This window comes from Microtus oregoni, unplaced genomic scaffold, assembly GCF_018167655.1.
Source record: "Microtus oregoni isolate MIOR12 unplaced genomic scaffold, Mior012 000001F_ref0000356, whole genome shotgun sequence".
NCBI lineage: Eukaryota > Metazoa > Chordata > Mammalia > Rodentia > Cricetidae > Microtus > Microtus oregoni.
Genome location: NW_024543060.1, coordinates 72,031,748 through 72,046,652, shown reverse-complemented (window position 1 = coordinate 72,046,652; position 14,905 = coordinate 72,031,748). Strand labels below are relative to the sequence as shown.

Genomic DNA, 14,905 nt, shown 5'->3' with positions numbered 1-14,905 from the left:
CTCTCCTTCACTCAAGAGTAAATCACACAAAACACATGGCCCTACTGGGCACAGTTTATTTTTCTTGATGTTATGCAGGCTAATTTTTTTATCAGATTAGGAGAACACTTACAGATAAAATGATTCAGTTTCTTGAACGTCATCATTAAATTGCATTCCAGGGTAGTAGTACCTACCAATTTATACTCTTCACCAACAACCCAACTGTTTTCCTTCCACTATACTGAAATTGATCAGACTTCTTCATTTGGCGAGACTAAGAAACACCCAAACCTACCATTTTGGTTCCTATTTCCCTGCAGCAAAATGAAGAAAGCTTACAAAGCAAACATCACGCTACAGGAAGGGTGGCCTGGGACTCAGCACCACTGAGGTCAGATTATTCCGACAAAGGGGCCTGTGCCTGACTGGAAATGGTTTGAGATGGATGGACAGAGGGAATTATAGACAAAGAATACCTACAACTCTTTTAGGGAAGTTTTGTTACAAATAAGAGCAAACGTGAACCCAAAAATAGATCTAAGAAAAATAACAGTGTTTGGTTTGCTTTCAAAACTGGGAATTTTTTTCACTAGTAGAAATGGTATGGTAAAGCCAAGAACTGAAGACGCACAAGAAAAAAGAAATGCCAGTGAACGAGGGACTCAAGTCAGTATAGCCAGACATATGTAGCATTTTAAGTTAAAAACTCATGAAAGAATTAAAATCTGGATAAACAGACATATAAACCATATACATCGACTAGAATATCCATCATAAAGATGCCCGTTCTCCCCAAGTTTATCATACAGTTTCTACCAAGATTGCCCCAAGAGTCTTTGTGGCTACAGTAAGGTTATTTATATAAGAAGGCAACTGTTATTTTCTAAGTCGTTTTTAGGAATAACCATACAGCAAAAGTTACCAAAAACAGTGATAGTTTAGTTTAGAAACCTGGGAAATAGAAAAAAAAAGACACCAGAAAAAAACCCATATATATGCACAACTATTTTTTGACAATATAAAAACAATTCAGTGGAGGAGAGAATTTGCTGAAAGAAATAGGCATCCACAGGCAAAAATTAAGATTAAAAAGATCAAACCAGTTTTTATAATTCAAATTATATAAAATTAACTCAAAGCTTACTATAAAACTAAATATTAAAAAAATACAGCCTAAAAAAGGCAGTGAGACCAGAGATATCTGAAAGCGAAAGATACATCAGGAGAAAGCACCCTATCAACAGCCTAATCTAGCTCTGTGCTTTCTATCCTCCAAACCTGGGAGGAGGGGCACTGTGTTTAAGCCTTCTAGCCTGTTTCTTACAGCAGCAGCCCAGTAAACTAGGGCAGACAAGAGACACTTCACCAAAGATACAGGAATGAAAATATACATGAAAAGGGATCTGATATCATTAGTTTAATATTTATCACTATTCAATAAATTATCATTTAATATCATAATTTAGCATCATAAGCCACTGCCTGTTAGCCACTTCCCACACTAAGGAAATGGCTAACAGGCAAAGGCTTATCGTCGTAAACATTAGGATAGGCTAAAAGTGTCCAAGGGTGTGGCTGCCCATAACCAGCCCCAAACCCGCACTGAGGGGAGAGCATCACAAGCTACACCAGTGACACAGTTCACTTCCTGCTGCCTGCAGATCAAGATGTATAGCTCTCAGCTCCTTCTTCAGCACCACGACTGCCTGCATGCCACCATGTCCTGCCATGATGATAATGCATCAAACCTCTACAACGATAAGGCATCCCAATTATAAGAGTTGCTGTGGCCAGGCGGTGGTAGTGCATGCCTTTAATCCCAGCACTCAGGGAGGCAGAGGCAAGCATTGATCTCTGTGAGTTTGAGGCCAGTCTGGTCTACAGAGTGAGTTCCAGGACAGCCAGAGCTACATAGAGAAACCTGTCTTGAAAAACTAAAATAAAAACAACAAAAAAGAGTTGCTGTAGTCGTGGTGTCTCTTCACAGTAATAGAAACCCTAACTAAGACACTAAGAAAAAAAGGTAGGGATCAGGCTGAGAAATGGCTCAGTAGATAAAGTGATTGCTTACTTAAAGCAGGATATGGTAACCTGCCTTTTAATCCCCCGCCCTTGGGAAACAGGGGCATTTTCTCCAAAAAGTTAGCTAAATATTGAGTTCCAGGTTTAGCAAACGACTACCATTAATGTATAAGGTGGAGAACAATCAAGAAAGACAACCAGTAACACACACACACACACACAGGCAAAAACATACATGAAAAAAGAGCAGAAAAAAGTCATAATTTAATAGAATTGCTGCCTCAACATTTATTTTTAGGGTTGACATAAAATATCTGAAACCAAATCATACCTTGTCACCTTTGGCCTAGTTAAAACTTTCTCTACTTGGGTGACTGCATATAGCAAGCTTGTTCCTTATTCCCTAACCCCAAATCAAACAAACCCACAGCTGCTAACTATTATAAAATGTAATGGTCAGTTATCAATACCATGTAAATAAGCTCCTCAACCATGTGTGTTTGCTTTCAAATACTCATGAACGGGGTCAGCAGACGGCTTGGCAGATAGAGGAGCTTGCTGGGTAAGCCTGGGAACTGGAATTCAAACCCTGTTCTCTGAACACACGTGCTGACACATGCACCCGCACACACATCGTGCACACACATTCAATCCTTTTAAATTTTTAACTAGGAAATCCACAACCTTGCCCTTCTTGACAGCAAGAAGTCAACACTATCTTATCCATGATCTTTAATAACGGCATCAAAAGTGTCTCCTCTCTTTCCCTACTTCCAGTTCACCCTTTAATCTCTCATACTTACTACTAATTGTTTCTGTTTCATACATGCATGTCTTTCCTGGCATATACCTGACTCTAACTCTACTACCCTGTATCCCTGTAAGGGCTCTTCATCACAAAAATAATCTCAAGATCAAACTGGAAAGAAGCCACAACAATGAAATAATACAATATCATCAACACACACACCTGTGAGGATGCAGAGATTCTAGCATCCCTACACTGCTGAGGGGGTGTAAAATGCATTGTCACTATGGAAAACATCTTGATTTCTTAAAAAGTTAATGAAAAACTACCATGTGATCCAGTAACTGCTTTCATGGGTATTTCCTCCAGATTATTAAAAATTTATGTTTATACAAATTTATGCACACAATATTTAAAGTTGCCTTCTTTATAGTCACTGAAAACTAAAAACAACCCAGGTGATTATAATGTATGTACAAAATGGTATAGTCATACTATAAAACTGCAGTCAATAACAAAAGGGAATGCATACCACAAACACCCAACAAATCTCCAAGAATTACGGTGAGTGAAAAAAATCAAATCAATCCTCTATGGCTACATACTACATAACCTCATTCATGTAATACATTTGTGGATAGTTTGCAGCTAAAGGGTAAGTAACAACACGGGGTTCTGTCTCAAATGCTCTCCATCTTTTCTTTCTGATTTATTATTTTTATGTACGGCATCCTAAGAAATCAAAAGAGGGTGCCAAATTCCCTGGAACTAGAGCTACATGGCATTGTGAGCCACCCAATGTAAGTGTTGGGAACTGAATTCTGGTCTTCTGGAAGAGCAGTAACTGCTCGTAACCACTGAGTCATGCCTCCAGCCCCTCCACATTACTTTCTGAAACAATCTCTCTCTGACCTGGAGCTCACCATGTGGCTAGACTGACTGGCCGGGCTGGCAAGCTCTGGGAATCCTATTTCTGATTCCCAAGCTCAGTTACACTGACATACCACTGAGCCCAACTTGTACACGGGTGCCAAGGAGTAAACCGAGGTCTTCATCCTTGCACACACAGCAAAGTTTTACCAACTAAGCAATCTCTCCAGCCCCCAGAAGATGTTTCTGAAAGATGTAGGAAGTGCAGAAAATCTATATAGGTGGATGTTGTCCAACAGAATCTGTGCTATTATTAAGACACAGCCCTTAATTCTGTACTGCCAAGGAATAGCTGCTAGCCACATAAAACTAATACATACTCAAGTTTTCAGTTTTATTGTTGGGGACTGCAGACCCTCAGACCCTGAATTTCTATGACCCCTGCCTACCGGAGTAAACAGCTTGTTTTCCTGTGCTTGCAGCTGCTCTGGGCACAAGACCCTCATGAGTTCCTGGTGGCAGGGGAGTGGTTTCTGATGGGCTTGCAGCTGAAAAATCCCAAGAGCTAGGGCATGGCCATTAGTCAAGGAGAGCCCTATATAAGCTGCCCTGGAATACAATAAAAAGAACATTCCTGTTGCAAGGCAGTGTCTGCCTGCCTGCCTGCCTGCCTGCCTGTCTCTGTGTGTGTGTTTCAATCTCCAGCTCCTTGCCCGACTCACAAACCGTCCCGTGGTGCAGGTGACATATTTTATGGCTAAAATTTGAATTTTTACTTTACTTATTTCAAACAGTCCCATACCCAGTGGCTACTGCATGTAAAAATACAGGTCTAAACACCACAAAAAAGTGAGATTATTTTACTCTGAAATAGAACTATGCCCAAACAGCATTTAGAAAAACACTACAAATTTTAAAACATATTATACTACTTACATGTTAACAAGAAAATTATGTAAGAGTGTGCCTGGAATATTTGTATCTGCCCAAAAGAGCTTCGCAGCATACTGCACAGTAGTAATGGTATTATCTCTGCAGAGAAGAGCATGCGTCTGCTGGGGACTCCTACTACACACCCTTCATACCAGTTAACATTTTTGACAATAATTTTGTCATTAATTCTTAATGCTTAAAAAAGTTGTGGTTTAAATTTTTCATATCGTGAATATCCATATGCTATCCAATAAAACAGAACGGATCGCATGTTAGGATAGATCATTCAAAAAGCTTAAGTTCATATTGAGTCAGCTGTGTTATACTGCTAGGCTCTAGGCGGTTCCATTTTTCCCCAGAATTATGCTCCTTTTCTTGGACTACATTCAATAAGACACACAAACACACATACACACACACACACACACACACACACAACAAGAGGGGACATCGCTCAGTTGATAGAGGGCTTGCCTGATATGCATGAAGCCCTGGGTTCAATCAGAAATAAATGACGGGTGGTGGAGCACCTGTAATCTCAGCACTTTGCAAAGCAAAACAATCAAAAGGTCAAGGTCATCCTCAGTAACACCACAAATTCAAGGCTAGCCTGACTTAAATGAGACTTAGTTTCACACACACAAAAAAATTAAACAATGGAAATTTTTAAATCAAGTTAGTTAACTTTCTAAGTAAACAAGATCCTGTTTATCTATATATTATCATATTCAAATGTTCCAAAGAATTCAATGTTTACACCTTATTCGTAATTGGGCCTACAAAACACTGAAGAGCCATAAGTATTTACAATTTCAGGGAAGATTCACGAACAAACAAAATCTCAAAGTAAAAAACAAAAACAAAAAAGCAAGATTCTCATCCATGTGCCCTCATCTTAAAATGCATAGGAAACTAATTTCACAGGCCAGAGGTGAGCCATCAGTGCTCTAACAGAGAACCCTGCTCTCAGTGCCTCAGTAAGGAAACTCCCAAGTCCTGTAGCTCCAGCGCCAGGGTTCTGACACACCTGCATTCATGCACAACCCTCATCTCAATTCTAAAATGACACAGAATTCCAAAAGATAAATAAAACCTTTAAAAGCAAGTAGTTAAAGGATAGTTGACAGCTAATTTTACTTCCTAGGTGCTATTCTAAACTTTATTTGGCGACTATTAACTGAGGACAGGACTGCTCCAAGGTACGGCAGAGGGGAAGGTCTTGATGGAAGATAAGAGGCAGAGAACAGCCAAAGGCATCTGGAAGAGTTCACAGCAGGGAGAGAAAGTAGTAGTCAGGACTTGGCCATGGAGGCGGGGAATGAGGCGCCAGAGAGAGGAAAAAGAGCAGGGTTACAGGTTGTAAGGGAAATGAGGAGCCTGGGGGTGGGGGAAGAAGAAGCTCCAGAGCTGGAGGTGTTGAAAACAGTCAGGGAGAAGGTGAGAAGAGTTACCTACTTGTCTTATGGAAGGTACCTGAAGGTTTGGTATGCTAACAGGCACTATAGACAGCCATCTGTTGGGAGTGATTGTTGAAGGGAACCAACCAGCTTCACAAGTTCCCTGAGGAATGCTGGCTTTTTCTACCTGACAGAAATTGGGAAATGGAGTTTCCTTTGGAACAGATAGTTTCAAAGAATCAAAGAGGTTCCCAGTGTAAAGTGCAATTGGTTACTGTACTACTAAGTCTTCAGGGTCAATGTCTGCTCTCCTCTCCTGCACTGTTTAACACTTGAAGCCACCAAAAACAAGGGACTAGGGCATTTTCTGAAGACTTACTGCCCCGGGCTCTCGTGCCCACGCTGCCGTTGTCGTGCTGCTCTTACTAGAACTTAGCTATGGTTTGAGCAGAGCCGAGAATCCTCCGTTCTCAAATACCCTTTCAGTGGCTTGTTGGCTGAAATGAGGGGCTGGAGGTGTACATTATGCTGTCAGGAACAAGGAAAGACTGCCCATGTACTAGGGCTGACAACTAGCCTTTTACTACATAACCAAAGAAAACGGCACCATTCACTGCAAAACACAAATCTCAATTTCAGAGTTTGGAAATGCTAAGCCTACAGCACTTAGTACCCAACTCATTCAATTTCATTAGAAGCCCTTAAAACATATGTTTTCTATTATTCTCATTTTTCAGGAAAGAAAATCAAGGCACCCAAAGTAAGAATAATTTGCCCAAGAACAGAGTTTCTAGCAATGGATATGATGTTTTACATACAAGAATGTAGTTTGGCAAAAAATCTTTCTATCAGATATGCACACAATGATGCAGGACTCTTCAAAATGATCAAGCCTCAAGTAACTATAAATTAAACCAGCACCACTTGTCCTACCCTGATCAATCCCTGGGAACCATGGGTTTATTCTCCATTTCTATAATTTTGTAAGTTTAACTGTGTTATACAGGGCTGGAAGATGGCTCGGTTAGTCAAGCCTTTGCTGTATAAGAAAGAAAACCTGAATTTAGGTCATAAGTATCCATGTTCTTTTAAACTCAACAGCATCACAAGTTGAAAAATGCAGTAAGGGCTGGAAATGCTCAAAGACCTGAGTTCAGATCTCCAGACCCACATAAAAGCGTAGCACTGGGGAGACACGGACAAGAAAATTCCTAGAGTGTTTCAGCCAGGCAGCCTAGCCTAATCACTGATATCATGTCAATGAGATCCCTTCTCAGGAAACGAGGTGGACAGTTCCTGAGAACAACACTTAAGGTCCTCTGTTCTCCACATATGCATGCATACATATACGTCTGAGTACCCCCCTCAATAAACCAAATACAGCATATTGGTTGCCTTTATTGTAAAAAACTTCCAAATAAAAACAACACAAGCTAGCTGGGTGTAGTGATGCATGCCTTTAATCCCAGCACTGGAGAGGCAGAGGCAAAAGCAGGCCAATCTCTGTGAGTTTGAGGCCAGCTTGCTTACACAGTGAGTTCCAGAACAGCCAGGGCTACAAAGTAAGACCCTGTCTCAGAAAAATACAAAACACCACCAACAACAACAACAAAAAAAAAAAAAAATCACACACCATTAACCAGACTCAGTCAATAGATAGACACTTAGAGTAGTCATTCTATGAAAGTTGTGTTGCTTTATATTGGATTTGGTACTTTTGTTATCAAATATATTTTTATGCAGAAATCTATCACCAAAAATAAAAAATCTGAACAGACTTCACAAAAAACAATCAGCTTTATATACTTTCATAACTCATGTTCATTACCTGCACTCACTCCTTCCTCAAGCCTTTATTTAGCCTTTCTTGCTCTCATTTCTACATGGTGTACTGTATCCAAAAGCACACTTGTTTACATATATACCTTTATTGTTGTTGTCTAGATCCTGCCTTTGGGAGAGAATATACATTTTTCCTGAGATTGTATGAACTTAATTATTATATATTAGTCTATCAATTTTCCTCCTAATTTTGCTATATTTTCCTTTAGAGCTGAATAGTATTCCATTTTTCAAGAATTGATACAAGATCTTATGTAAGCTAAACTGGCTTAGAACATATAACTCAGGCTGGTCTCAAATTTCCAATAATCACTTGCCATCCCCCAGAGTTCTGGGCTTACAGAAGATGTGAGCTACCACACCCAGCCTGACCAGGGTCATAGCTACAAACAGCATCACAACACACTGTTGCCCAGGGAACAAAATCTGAAGTATGGTTTCTACTTAATGTGACTTTTGCTCCACAGTAAGTAAAAAAATTTAGGGAGTCTTCTATAATGGTCAGCACACATCTGTTAAAATCCAAAGGCTGTACAACCCCAAGAGTGAGAAGTATGGACTCTGAGTGACAATGACTCATAACGTTAGCTGAAACATTATCAAATGGACCCCTCTGTTGCTGTATGCTGACAATGGGGAAAATTATAAGGTAGTGGGGACAAAAGGGATATGGGAGTTCCCTGTACTTCCTGCTCAATTTTATAGGATATAGCTTAAACCAAACCTAAAATAGCTAAAAGTAAATACATAAATGAATGAGTGAATAAAAGATTTAAAACAACATAGTCAAAGGCATTTGCAACAACAGCTAGCTAGTGCCTACCAAACCACAACCAACTTTGTAACTGTCATTTCTAAGACATTTAAGTATGATATAAACACATGGGCAAGGCAAACCTTGATTTATATATGTAGTTCTGCCATTTTACCAGTAAGTAAGACTTCCAAATACATCAATTATCTCTCTGTAAAATAGACACACAAAAGCAGTGAAAATAAACACATATGTAAAAAGTTTAGAATAATGTTTAGCTCATTATTATATGTCAGTGTTAGCAATTATTGTTATTATGTATCACACGGAGACGATAACATTAAAAGAACTTGACATAATGTCTCACACATTACATGTCAAATTAGTACCCTTCTCTTCCTTTATACGATTTTACCCATACAGCAAAATGAGTATTGAAGAGGGGAGGATAAAATGAAGGGGTACTTGTAAGAATCTCCTTGGAACTTTTTCAAAATAAATATAACATAAACCCCTATTTTAGAGAACTCTGTATGGAAGCAGGTTTCCTGTGACAAAGCTGTCCTTCCGATTTAAACATATGCATAGTCTTCATCTAACCCATGTCTTCCCCCATGAAGTTATGATAAAGTTAAGATATGAGAGGTTAAGAGTTAAGAGCTTTCAATATGTTGAAATATTCTTTAACATAAATTTCCTGGGAGTTTCTGTGTATCATCTTCTAAATCAAGAGGTTGGTGAGACGAGGCCCCGTCATCTGAGTTTATACAGTGGTTACAGGAAAGGCAGCTCAGTTGAGAGCACCTGCAGTTCTTGCAGAGGATCCATGCTCAGTTCCCAGCACCCACATGGGATAGCTCAGTCTAACTCAAGGGCTCTGCTGCACTCACCTGGCCTCCATAAGCATGCACACACACACAAACACATGCACATAAATACATAATAAAAATAAGCATTGTTTGTTTGTTTTTTGAAACAGGGTTTCTCTGCATAACCCTGGCTGTCCTGAAATTTACTTTATAGACCAGACTGGCCTCAAACTCAAGAGATCCATCTGCCTCTGCCTACAAGTGCTGGGATTAAAGGAGTGTACCACTACACCCCATTTAAAAAAAAAAAAGGCTAAAAAGAAAAAAGACGTCCTACCTAATGTCTGCAAACCCGAATGTGATGACAGAGCTGCCAATAACCTAACAGAAGAAAACAACTTTGAAAGAAATTTCCTGTATTGCTTAAAACAAGACATTAACTTATACACGTAAACAATGTATCTCTAGATGCATACATAATAGGATGAAAAGCACAAATGGAAAACAGCAGAGTCATCGCTAAGGCCTGAAAGGACCCTTTAAGAAGAAAACCTGTAAAGGCAGCAGATGCTTTACTTCAACAGTCAACCACGACAAGTCATGAGAAAAAAATGTATTAAAAACAAATATAAAATTAAGCATCACCACTTAAAAAGCACACACATTATGTGGGTTGGGGGAAGACGAGGGAGGAAAGGAGGAAAGCAGTAACCCAGATCATCTAGGTGCTGAGCTCCTGGGATCCGCAGGCAGAAAGGGTTTGTGATCGTCTGCTGAAGCGCTCAGCTGGTTTGAGGCTACTATGAATCAGGAGACGCTGGACTGCAGACCAGCACAGGCTCCCTGTCCCTTTCCCAGTCTTACAGCAGCTATTCTGAGTGACGGGGACCCGACACTGCTAGCAGGCTCTTCTACTCCATTCAGCACTGACTTGGATCCACAGAGTGTTTCATAGACATGTATATTCCCTACCAGACTATTACTTTCTGGAAAACAGTACATTTCACTTTATTTTAACTCACATGATCTAAAACAGTGTTGTGTGTACAACAATGAGATGTTCAAGTTGATTACCCTGAAAAAAAAAATCACAACTTCAATCAGAACACCAGAGTTCAATGAGATCTTGGGGATCATCTAGGCTAGTCTCTATCTGAAAAGCAAAGAAACTAGGAGCAGTTAAGCGTCTACTAACTCGGGGTTACTGACCCAGGACCAGCCCTAATCCACGGATGGGCAGTTTATCTAGTTCCAAATATCCTCTAATTCTTCCTCTGTGATAAAATGAATTATCGCCTATTTCAACAGAGCAGTGGTGATATCAACTTCCCTTTCAGTAGACACTGTGTGGGATTCCTGGCCTTCAGAAGGTTTGCGGGTCAGTCCAAATGTGTGCCGGCTGCTTTCCAAACAGTAGCTTGCCTAAGACTCATGCTCACAAGGGCTCTAAAAGGTAGGGAATAGCAACCCGACTTTACAAATGAGGTAAATACAATTTGACCATGATAAAAGTGCCTCTTCTTGATTTAAACACACATAATTCTGAACTCAGGGCCACACCTGGTCCAAATCTGGTAAACAAGTATTTACTTGACTCACTAAACAAATGGTGTTTTATCTAAAAAGTTAAGATTTTCTTATAAAAAAAAAAACCTAAAATATTTCATTGTCCATATTTGTCTAAAAAAGGTTTTGACATGGGCAGTTTACATAGAAATTGGTAATTTGGCAATAGATGAGTCTATCTAGAGTCTTTCTAAAGTGGCTGGGACAGTCTTGCCTTGTAGCTCTGGCTAGTGGGGAGCTCACAATCCTCCTGCTTCAGTTCTTCATGCATTTGTATTATCGCTGTGTTCTACCATGTTTGGCAACAGCTAAACTCTCTAGCCTACAAATAACTCATCTATTTAACAAATACTTAGAAACCATTTTGTGATATTTTCTGATGCACAAATAGAGGCTTAAACAAATTTTTACTTCATATCATTTAATTGCTGAGGATTCCAAATTGGAACCTAGGCCTGGGAATGAGGTTCCACTGTCAGAGTGCTCGCCTAGTGTACAGAGAGCACACTTAAAAGCACACAACAAGTACGGTCCAGGGTGTGAGGGCCAGAACTCAGGTCATTCTTTGTTACCTTGGGTAGAGACTAGGCTACAAGACACCCTACCTGAAGAGGAACAGCAGAAAGAGGAGGAGGAAATAAGACAGAACAGCAGATTTGTAATCCCAGTCATTCTGACCTGAGAGCCTGTGTTCTCCATTATCTCATTTAGCCCCTTTAACAGCCATCAGCTAAGTGTTGTCATCATCATCCCAATTTCACAAACTCAAGAGAAACAGCATGCCCTGTTCTGCTACCACACTGTGAGGCTCAGAACACCAGATCTACAGCAGGTGCGAGAAACTAACCACAGAAAATAACCTCTTCAGTCAGTCCCCAGTATTCCAGAATTGAAACTACTAGGCCTTGTGTTTACTGGTTAAAAGAAATATATACCATAGCAATTTAAACTGAGCAAGAGGGAAGTTGACTTTCTAGCAATACAGCATCTATTAAATAACAAACTGATGACACCTAAACTTCAAGCTCTCTATCCTACTGAGCAATCTCTAGGCTCAAGTTTAAAAAAAAAAAAGTTTTTGAGACACGTTCTCACTATATAGCCCCTGGACCACCTGGAACTTGCTATGTAGACCTGGACTTCAAACTCAGAGACATTCCTGACTCTGCCTCCCAAGTACTAGGAGTGAACTGCCACACCCTGCAAAATCATGTTTAGGGAAGAAAAAAAAAGAAGCAAAAAGCCTGTTGTTTTGTTTGTTTATAGTCTGGTTTGGAGATAGGGTATCAGTTAGCCCAAGTTGGCCTCAACTCGTCGCACTGTTAAGGTTAATTTTCAACTCCTCATTCCCCTCTCTCAGCCTTCAAACCACTGCCCTGTCACCGGACTCTAAAATATATAAAACACTTGAAGTGCTTGAAATACACCCTCAGGAACAGATGAATAGAAATATTCCTTAACCACACTTACAGCACTACGTCGGAAAACTTTCTGGACATATTTTTAGGGTTTGAGTGCAAACCAAAAGAAATGTCTCTAATGCCAATTCTAAGATTTTACTACTTCCATTTTTTTAACGATTTATTTATTTTTACTTTATGTGTACCTTATGTGTTTTGCCTGCGTGGATGTCTGTGTGAGGATCCCCAGGAACTGGAGTTAGAGACAGGCATGAGCTGTCATGTGGGTGCTAAGAATTGAACCCGGGTCCTCAACCACTGAGCCATCCTTCCAGGCTCTCCCACTTCAATTTTGTAAAAAGTTTATTCCTACAGCATAATAATTTTTTCTAATGAGACTTGTCCAGGCATACATTTCTAAGAAAATCTAGTTTTGTGTATGTGTGTTTTGTGTGTGTGTGTGTGTGTGTGTGTGTGTGTAATAAACTTATGAATGAGCCGATGACCGATGACGCAGAATGTGCACATGAGACAGTGGTCCCCGTTATTCACAATTTTCGCAAGGTACAAAAAAATCCAAAAAGAAAATCAATTTCACGCAAAGGAACCACCTTGGTTCGCCCTGTAGTGAACACCGCAGATGTGTGCACAAAACTCAACCTCAAAGCACGACCTGAGTTCTGCGGGGAGCTGTGCTCCTCTTTCCTGCCCCCCCCCCCCCCCCCCCGCATCTCACCCTGCCCGGCTAACAAACCGAATGTACAGAACTGCTTCCAGGTCTTAACTAAACACAAACTCGGCCACACACTGGGAAGTAAACAACTACAGAACGTGACCGAGCTGGGACAGAGACGTGCACTTTTCATGAGAAAGATACAAAAGAAACCATGGGAAACGTGTTGCACTCTACCTTCGTAAAATAGTTGTACTGACAAGCTAGCATGTATGTGTGGATGGGTGGGGGGGGGGGGTTATTCCGAAGTTCCGACCCCTCTTTTTCCTTTATTTTTATTTTTTTTATTTTAATGGCTTGGGGGCAAATACTCAAACACCGAAAATTCGACGTCCTGAGCGCCGAGTTGGTTGCTATGACATATCCTGGCAGGGCATCACTTCGCCAAAGCAACTACTATCCCCCCCTACCTCCCACTCCACGAGAGAACTAACGGAGAGGACAGTGTCATCCACCGCGACGAAGGGATGGAGAGGGGACAGAAATCCAAAGCGGATCGGCTCCCGCCTCGCCCCCGGAGAGGCTTGGAGCCAGCCCGAGGGGCTCGCGCCGAGGTTCCCAAGTGTCAGCAGGCCCCCGTCGCCTCGGCACCCACCAGCAGCGCGGCGGACAGGCAGACCCAAACCACTTCCCCACCCCGGTCCTCCAGGCACCGCCAGGGACGGCGTCCCAGAGCCCGCCCCGGCCGGGCCCGCCCCGCTATCTCCTCCCCCGTTATCCGCTCGCCGCCGCTGCCGCCGCCGCGATCGGGCCTGCTTGGACTCGCTCCTTCAGCCAGCCTCCCTCCCCGCCGGGTCCCGCGCGGACGCCTCGGCCGCCGCCCTCGCGGCGAGCCTGAGGGAGCGGCCACCGCGGGCCCCGGGGCCCGGGAGAGGCGCTCGCCGCCGGTCCCTCACCTCGGGTTGGAGAAGGGGCACGCAGCCCGTTTCGGTCTCGTACTCATCCGGGCCGTCCGCCATCTTGGTGTTAAATCCCTCCTCCCGCTGCATGCCGGGAGAAAGCGTTTCAGCCTCGCGGGGCTCGGCCGAGGCGCAGGGCGAGCGCGAGCCCCGACGAGGGCGACGCGGCCGCCGCCTCCTCCTCCTCCTCCTCTTCCCCCTCCCCCTCTAAAGCCCCCGGGACGCCCCCGCAGCCCCTCCCGCCGCCGAGGGCGCGGGTCCCGACGCGCGTGCGCGGTCCGGGCCCCGGGAGGGCGTGTGTGCGCGCTCTGCTGCACTGCGCCGGGGACAACGGACCGCGCTGGGCGTGGGCGCCGCGGACCGGGGGCGGGTCCGGCTCTCAGGACTCTGCTTCTCCTCGGCTCCGGTCACCCGGGAAAGGCGGCTCGATGGAGAGGAGGACTGAGCGCCAGAGCTGCGCCGTGCGGGGCCGGGACCCCTCCTGGGGACGATCGGAGGGCCTCGGGTGTGACACACCCCCCCCCCCCCCCCCCCCCCCCCCCGGGATCGAGGATGCATCTTGCCCCTCGCCTCCCTACCTGTACCTTGGGGACACCCGAAGAAACAAGGACAAAACCTGGCTTCCTGGAAAAGCTTTTTGTTATGTGATCCCGTCTTGCCCTCTTCGGTATTGAGCTGGTGCTTTTCTAAATCATTGTTTCACAAGGTCAAAGCCCCACACATCCCCGCCCCCCCCCCCCCCATCTGCTACATTTTAATATGACCCAGGAATTCAGAACTGAAAGCTCTCAGCGTGACCTAGATAAAAATGACTAAAGCCATCTTTAAGAGGATATTAGGGCCGGGGGGCGGGGGGGGACTGGTGGAACAATTGTAGAAAGGATTTGTTTCTGGTTTGAGCTATGAGGAATTGTAAATCTCTACAGCGCCTGGACACATTTAGCAGAGAG

At 43.0% G+C, this 14,905-nt stretch overlaps 1 protein-coding gene across 1 annotated transcript in view; it reads right to left on the bottom strand.

Annotated features, from left to right (window-relative positions):
• The window catches only part of Zdhhc17 (zinc finger DHHC-type palmitoyltransferase 17), a 63,860-nt gene extending 49,697 nt beyond the window's left edge, over positions 1-14,163 (bottom strand). The window contains exon 1 of the mRNA XM_041668828.1: positions 13,953-14,163. Within this exon, the coding sequence (XP_041524762.1) occupies positions 13,953-14,045 (93 nt within the window). The 5' untranslated portion in view covers positions 14,046-14,163. The remainder of the gene's footprint in view (positions 1-13,952) is intronic.
• Positions 14,164-14,905: the final 742 nt, after the last annotated feature.